We start from the raw sequence: 8,174 nt of genomic DNA, 5'->3' as shown, positions 1-8,174 counted from the left end.
CGACGTTTTCTTCCAGATTTTGCTTTTTGAGACGCATTTAGGCTTGCTACACTTAAGGAACATCGGATCTCACGGGTGCGTACAGGTTTGCTTTACATTTTACAGCATTTAATTTTCCTACTTTTACCTGCTATTGCTCTTCCTGTATAGCATATTTTCCTACTGTTCTTCCTGTGAAGCATGTTACACTTGTCCTGTTTATATCTGCTACTGTCTTTCATGTGTAGCCTGTTATACTGCTTCCCTAGCATGTTTTGTTCCTCTCTAAGCATGTTAAATAGCCCTCTTACTTTTCTTTCACACTGCATGCTTAGTTACTCTGATACACTATGCCTTAGTTTAGGATAACCTAGTGGTTAGGAGCATGTTCAAAACTAAAATTATACCAGGAGGTGCTACTACGAGGAGTTTGGAGCGAACATCGTGGGCAGCACGGCAAGGGATAACTTCAAGATGAATCTGCAGCAGCAAAACACATTCACATCACCTAACACTTTCTTTAGTTTAAACAACCCATAGGATCACTCTTTAGGCTTTTTGTACAACTCTGTTGTACAATTATAAGTCCTAACGTTTTAGGATTCCGAGGTTACCGTACGGTACGGTGTAAATCCTTCTGTCTTTTAGGCTATTTGCACAGTCTGACGTTGTGCAAACATAAGTCCTAAGTCTTAAATAATTTGCAGGATTGAAATATCAAATAAACATCATTTCAAAGACATAAAGCCAAACGATAGGATAGTTGGGAGGTCACTGGGGTTTTTTCCCTAGATCTGTGATATCCCCTACTTTTCTTTCATTTGAATTCTTTAAATAATTGTTCCCTATTTTGAGTCATTTCCATTTGATTTTCCCATGTCCAATCGTGAAAACCTAAACTTTGAAATCTTGAAAGCAAAACCACCTGATCTTAATCGAGAGTTATCTTAAGTGATTTCGATCATTTAAGATGTAATTAACTATAGGGCTTGCCTCTATAGGGAACCAAGAACCCAGATAAAATAAACCCTATCTAATTTTTATGTTAGATAGGGGAACTTGTTGGTCTTTTTATAAAATGTCTCGCAGATCTAAACGGATGTCGATGTTACAAATTGTTTAGTCTGTTTAGTCTGGATGATTAAATCTCTATTACAAGTAATATATTTATTCTTCGGGATAAGTGTATTGCTTGTAGTATTGTGTTAAATCATCTAAACTATCTGAAAATGTGAGACTCGTTTGGTCTCACTTATTTTAAAAATTAAAAAACGTTACTTCTTTAAAAAAGTTATATTTATATTTAAATTATTTTCAAAATCACGAAATCATCACCTTTTCAAACTACGAAAGTGAAGTTGAACAATAAAACGGCCGACAGCGAGTTCGCGAACATCAACAAATAGAACAATGCCACATGATTGCTCTTGATGCAGCCACAATGTCTAAGTGTCTTTATCTCAATACCTTATTTCATCTGTTTCCTTTATTGTCTAAGTATCGCTTAGTTTAACCAATCTAAGTTTAGTTACTTTCAGTTTCCTGTAACTGAAGGAATATATGTGTATATATATTCCTTATCCTAGAGTACAAGGCAGGTTGTTCATGCGGCTCAGGACATTTTTTTGTTCTTTATTCTGATAATTTAATTACAATCACAACTTTCATGAACATTTATATCTTCTCAGGCTCATACTTATTGCTTTAAGAGACAACAAATTGTATATCAACCTTCATAAATGTGAATTTGCCATGACAAAAGTACACTTCATGCGCGTTATTATTAGAGTTGATGGTATTCAAAGTGATCCTAAGAAAGTTGAGGCCATCCATTCATTGTTCGTCCATTATTGAAATCCGTAGTTTTCATGATCTTGCCAATTTTCATTTCATAACCTTTAATTGTATGAAGTTAAGCATTTCTATTGGGGTCTGAACAAGAAACCCAATTTCCAATTGTTGAAACTGTTGCTCAGTTTTGCACAAATCTTCGCCATTCCAAATTTCAAACAACCGTTTCCAGTCACAAATAATACATCCTCTATAAGAATTGAAGCCGTGCTGATGCAGGAGAACAAACTCATAGAACTTTTTAAGGAAAATTTTGCCTCCACAAGACAGAAGTGGCCAACCTATGAACAACAATTATATGCTATATACAGAGCAATGAAACACTGGGAGCATTATTTACTTCATCAAGAGTTCATGTTATTTTGGGTGCGTTTGTTTCAGTTGTGGCTATAGAAAAACTGACTTCCAAAGCTGTTGTTGAAAATTTGTTGTTCAGAAGCTAGTATTTAAGAAGCAATTGGTATGTTTGAAAAACATAATTCTGAAAGTGTTGTCTACTGACATAATCACTGTTATACTATGGCCATGAAGTATAAACATAGCTTTGTTTAAACTATATGAAAAAAAACAGTTCCAAGAGTGCTTCCTGTGAATTGAATCAAATGATAATTTATCAATTTTTTAATTCACAACACCAAAGGGAAAATTAAGATGAACAGTAACCCAATCATAAGAAATCTTCAAATTATGCCCTCCAACAGCAGCATGGTAAGCAGCGATTGTCATAAATCAAACGGTCCAAATCTCCATGACCAGATAACCGTGGATATGAACATCTAAACCACAAAGACAAATTGTCGGGTTGCTTAATTAAACTCTAAAATTCTAATTTTAAATCATTTTAACAAAAAAATACAAGTTTGTTTACAAAACAAAAAAACCCAATGAAGTATAATTTGTTTTTCGAACTACATAAACATTATCAAAACAGATGTAAAGCTAACAACAAACAAAAATAATGCTAAAATAACAAAATTAAACATCAATAAAGCCTTCACAAGAAATTTCAGATCCTTCACTACATTTTTCAACATATCGTCAACTGAATATATCTTCTCAACAACTCGCTCCTGTATTGCGTCACTTGGCTCATCAACCCACTGAAAAAACTTACAATCTCTATTCGTTCATTAACATTTTAACAATATATCTGCAGAAATTTCGCCCTACATTGTCCCCTTTTTGAGCTGTGAAAACAACACATAAAAGAATGCAGTCATAGAAAACAAGTCGATGCTTAATCCCTTTAGTGCTTGTTGAGTTGCTTAAGCTCATCTCCAATGATACAATCTTGTACATTAATGATTAGCACAATTCGTATGTATGTGAATATGACTGTAGCACCAAATATACTCTTCTTCCTTGCACCAAACAATAACTATAAAGAGAAAGGTTTTCAAAATTATATGAATACAAAATCAAATTTAATGCATTCATGTTAAATTATCATAAAGGTTTTCAACAATGCCATGGTATAAAATCTTCCAATTATGCCTTCCAACAGCAATATAAACTTAATAGTTTTTAGGTTGCACAATTAATAACAGGTTCGAAGTGAATAAAAGTAGAAAAATAATTTGTCATGAGACATTAGCAGTAAACCAATGATATAAGGGTTCTTGATTGCCAAAATCGCTTAACAATATATGTTGAATAGCTTAAAGAGTCATCCAGAAGAATACCTTAGGCCAAATCACTCATAATAACCCCTTAAGAAAAATAAAGCTCGAAGAAAGAGGAGTCAAGGTTCAAACCATATGCTTCAGTTAAGGCCTCTAAAAAATGCAAGCATACTTTTTGCATTTACCAACAAAAATTCAAACCATATGCTTCGGTTGAGGCCTCCAAAAAATGCAATACCCAAAACAATTTCAGCAAAAGGAGCCAAGGTTCAAAGATGTTCCCAACAATTCAATGCATTGCAGCCAATGGCAGTTCAACCAAAGCCAAATAGTTTAGATGGAATAATTTTATATTCTGTTCAATTTATTAAGCTCTAACTTTTCCTTCCACCACTCAGGTGATGCGTCAATGGTGTTCTTTATGGGATCCCAACCAAGTCCGGTTGATCCTCTTTTGAGTTCCTTCTAAATTTTTCAATATTTATTTAGCTTGTCCTTGTTCTTTAACTGCGTTCTATCATACAATCTACCTGTTTTTTCTTAAAAATTACATTTTTTTGTTAAAATGGATTGCTGATCTATTTCCTAACTCAATTTCACGCAAGCATGTGTCACAAAAAATCATTTTGGTATCTCTTTCCCAAACAATGGATTACGTGTTGTCCCTTGTGTTGCCCGTTTGTTCTTGCATCTATAAGTTCAATGGTTATATGATAAATAGGAGAACATCCCATGCACTAAAGCATGATAAACTTTGAATAATTATCAGGTGATATGAGAAATTTGTAAGTTCTTCTACAAAAAACCAACTGCATCAAATTTGCAAGTAAATCAACTACAAAATAGACATCTTCACCACAAATTCTTTATGCAATTACATATGGAACACCTAAATACTCATATTTTCATGTATAAGTGACAAGTACTCAATATTTTATAAAAAAGCCACCAACACTGTACAAGCAGTCAAACAAAAGTAAGATAATATTTAATATTGGTTGAACAAACGGAGCCTATAATAAAATGAGAAATTTGAACAAACGGAGCCTATTCATGTTGAAGTCTATATTCAATTTTTGACAAAAACCCCACAAATTGCATAAATGCGTGTATAATAAAATGAGAAATTTAAACCATAAGTCCGAAAAGAAGACTTTTTCAATTTTTTTCAAAAGCCCCTCCATCTTACATGCGCAACAAACAAACATTGTGCATTCAAACTAGAAGCCCGAAGCGAAGAATTGCACTTTTCGTATGCAAACTGACGAAACAAACTAGTCATCTTTATGTGCAAAGTGATCAAACAAACATTAAGCATTCAAATATGAATTTCACTTGTTAAAAAGAAGATATGAAAATATTTATAAAATATGTGGTTAGGTAAATGACCACAATTGGAGAACATAAAAGAGAAATCTCCATAATGCATCAATAACATATTACTCGGATAAAGCAAATGTCAAACAATCCAAAGAAAGTGTTTCCATGGTTCATAGTCCACTATTTTGTAAATTTGAATCAGGTATACAACCCATCAAAAAATTGTGCTTCCGCTATTTAATAATAGGTTCCCTTCAATGCTAAAAAATCGTCTCAAAGACGCAGAATGACAAAAAAAAAACCACAAAAAAAACATATTTTTGCATGCTACAACTCAAACTAGAGAAGAAACATTGTCAAACTCAATGGTTAAGCACGAGCAGCATGGAACAAATGAAGAAATCCAACATTTTCTTCTCCTCAAAATCGATTCTTCCTCCTCATGGATCTTATCAAACTCAATATATATATATAGAGAGAGAGATAAGGCGAAATGGCATTATTCCTCTTGTCACCAACGGACAGCGGATTGAGCACAAAAAAAAGGCTAAGACATGATATTCTCCTCATAATTAGCTAAAAATGCATACCAACGTCGACGAACGAAAGTAAGAGCAGAGGGGCTTTGGTTCCCTCTGAGGCGATCTAGGGCTAGGAGACGAGTGAAGTGAGGGCAGCAAAGGAAATACTGAGCCGTTGTTTATTCAAGAACCGCAGGACGCAGCTGCTCACCCGCGGTCACGAAACTAGGAATTAATGAGCCGCGATTTCGAACCGGGACGAAGAAACAGAGCCCTCAAACGCTATGAATTGGCAACAACAACAACAACAAAGCCTTAATCCCACTACGTGGGGTCGGCTACATGAATCTTTTTTCTCCATTGAGTCCTATTTAGTGTCATGTTTTCATTTAGTTCTAATAAATTAAGATCATTTTTTTATAAAATAAGCCCAAGTCTCCTAGGTCTACCTCTGCCTTTCTTAACATAAGTCGAATCTAAAACATCTGCTCTCCTAATCAGATCCTCAGATGGTCGACGTTTGATATGACCAAACCATCTAAGACGACTCTCTCTAATTTTGTTCATCACTGGAGCTTCACCAACCTTGTCACGGTTATATTCATTTCGCATTTTGTCTCTAAGTGTAAAACCACTCATCCGCCTAATCATTCTCATCTCGACAACACTTAACTTAGTATTATGCTTCTCTTTTAAAGGCCAACATTCAGCGCCATAGAGCATTGCAGGTCTCACCACCCTCTTATAAAATTTTCCTTTTAGTTCAAGAGGTCTTTTTCTATCACACAAAAGGCCCGAAGCATTCCTCCATTTCAACCAACCAACTTGATTTCTACTATTAACATCCCCATCTATATCACCATCGCTTTGAATGACAGACCCGAGATATCCAAATTGTTCACACCTTTTAATAATTTGATCACCCAAAGTTACACTTCTGTCACTATAGCTACTACTACTAAAATTACATTCCATGTATTTAGTTTTAGTTCAGCTCAAAAGAAGGCCTTTAGACTCCAATGTAGACCTCCATAATTCAAGTTTTTCTCCATGAAATGGCGTTTTAATAAAAAGCCGGCTTATAAAGGTGAAACAAACGGGTCCTAGTGATCATCAACCACTTCAATCTCTGCATTCTCAAAGGAAATTAAGTTGTATACATGTAAGAGTGCTGCTCTAGTATAGCTTCACTGTTAAACATAGAGCGGGCAATTGCGACAAAACCGCTGAAGCTCTAAGTTGCTGCTCTAGTTTACTCATTATAGTTCAAAATGTTGTCAGTAGACTGGAATGTGCTGAAGAATTATAAGTTGATGATGCAATTTTCTTCCATGCCATGGAACACTAGCCAAGATTTCACTGTCGTGGATGACTATTCCATAAAACAAGTTTACCTCTTCAAGGAAACCCAATTATGCATTCCAAATACATTCTTGCCGCAAGTTTACCTCTTCAAGGAAACCCAATTATGCATTCCAAATACATTCTTGCCGCAGCATCTTATTTTGAAATGTAGCAGTGGAGGTCTGGCAGCTCTCAGAGGGCGTTATAAGACCCTTGCACTCTTTCAAGCCCGCCTCTTTTGGCCAAAATGCGCCATGATGTTTATAGATTCGTAGAAAAATGTCTTAAATGACAAATATTTAAGGGAAGTAGACAAAACACATGCTTATATACTTCTCTGCCAATTTATGATTCCATTTGGGAAGATTTAAGTACTTGCATTATTTTAGACTTGCACTCAACAAAACAGAGTTCTGACTCAGCCATGGTGATGGCTGGTCTTTATAATTGTGCACAAGTACCTTGGTCTGATGAATGAAAAAGAAATATAAACGGAAGATCGTGCATAGTGTTATACATTGATTGAAACAATCCACACGAATCTTTTATGCAAATCTAGACCATTGACAGACCAATAAAATAGAAAATGCCATAATGTGAAAGTTCGTTAGTAGATTGTAATTCATTTGCGAAAGATAACAAATTCAAATTACAACAAGGTCCTCAATTCGTTTCAAATCATTCCACGGACCCCATTTTTTTCGCAAGCATTAATCTCACCATAACTTTCAAATTTCGGGAAAATGAAAGGCATGATTTGCATGTATAGATATGAGATTCAATACCACTGTAAACTACGGCAGAAGAGACAAAGGCCCCGATTAAACAATTCTTGACCGACTTCACCATGCAATTGCCGATTAACATTCTTTCTGAGTTTGTTATCTTGTCCTGAGAAAATTAAAAAACAAAAGCAAGCTATTAGAAACGATTTTCTACACCTTGTTATACCGTTTATATGTTCTTAGAAAGTAGACGTTCGAGGAAGGGAAGAAATCAAGGTATATGAATGAGGAGAGGAGAAACCCTAGACTAAAGTTAAGAGAGTAATGCGTCACCTCATCAGTTTTGGAACGAAGGACCTCTGAAAGCTCCAACAGAACTGCTGTCATGGCTGCCGTTTCGTAGGTCAGGAGAGTGAGAGATCAGCTCGCGGGTTAAGGCTGTAGATTTTGTAAACGTAATTTAGCTTTATATGAAATTTATTAAGGATGGGTTCTATTTAGCTTTTAAAACCAGCTTTCGAATCCAATAGTGTTTTGGGTGCATTTGATTGACTAAAATTTTACATTTGAAGTTCCGGCTTAGCTCTGCGCTACTGTAATAATATGCCACCACGTGTTTTATGCTGGGCTCATTTCATACATATTGTGCGGTAAACCGCTCCAATAACCTTCGCTAATGCCCGCAGAATAATTTCAATAACAACTTCAATAAAGTCACAATAATCCTTCAATAACCACATGCGATGAACCATTTCAATAACCTCAGTGGTTCAACTTCAATAACTCTTTCAAACAACTCAATAAGTCTTCAA

At 35.2% G+C, this 8,174-nt stretch overlaps 1 protein-coding gene across 3 annotated transcripts in view; it reads right to left on the bottom strand.

Moving 5' to 3' along the window:
• The window catches only part of LOC110032433, a 26,899-nt gene extending 19,087 nt beyond the window's left edge, over nt 1–7,812 (bottom strand). For all 3 annotated transcript variants that reach the window (XM_020736070.1, XM_020736069.1, XM_020736071.1), the window contains exons 1-2: nt 7,696–7,812; nt 7,423–7,528 (exon numbers count right to left, since the gene is read on the bottom strand). In XM_020736070.1, coding sequence (XP_020591729.1) covers nt 7,423–7,528; nt 7,696–7,749 — 160 coding nt within the window. In that variant the 5' untranslated portion in view covers nt 7,750–7,812. The remainder of the gene's footprint in view (nt 1–7,422; nt 7,529–7,695) is intronic.
• Nucleotides 7,813–8,174: the final 362 nt, after the last annotated feature.

Source organism: Phalaenopsis equestris, unplaced genomic scaffold, assembly GCF_001263595.1.
Source record: "Phalaenopsis equestris unplaced genomic scaffold, ASM126359v1 Scaffold000938, whole genome shotgun sequence".
Taxonomy (NCBI): Eukaryota; Viridiplantae; Streptophyta; class Magnoliopsida; order Asparagales; family Orchidaceae; genus Phalaenopsis; species Phalaenopsis equestris.
The sequence above is the reverse complement of the archived record's forward strand: the minus strand, read 5'-3'. Positions and strand labels throughout refer to the sequence as shown.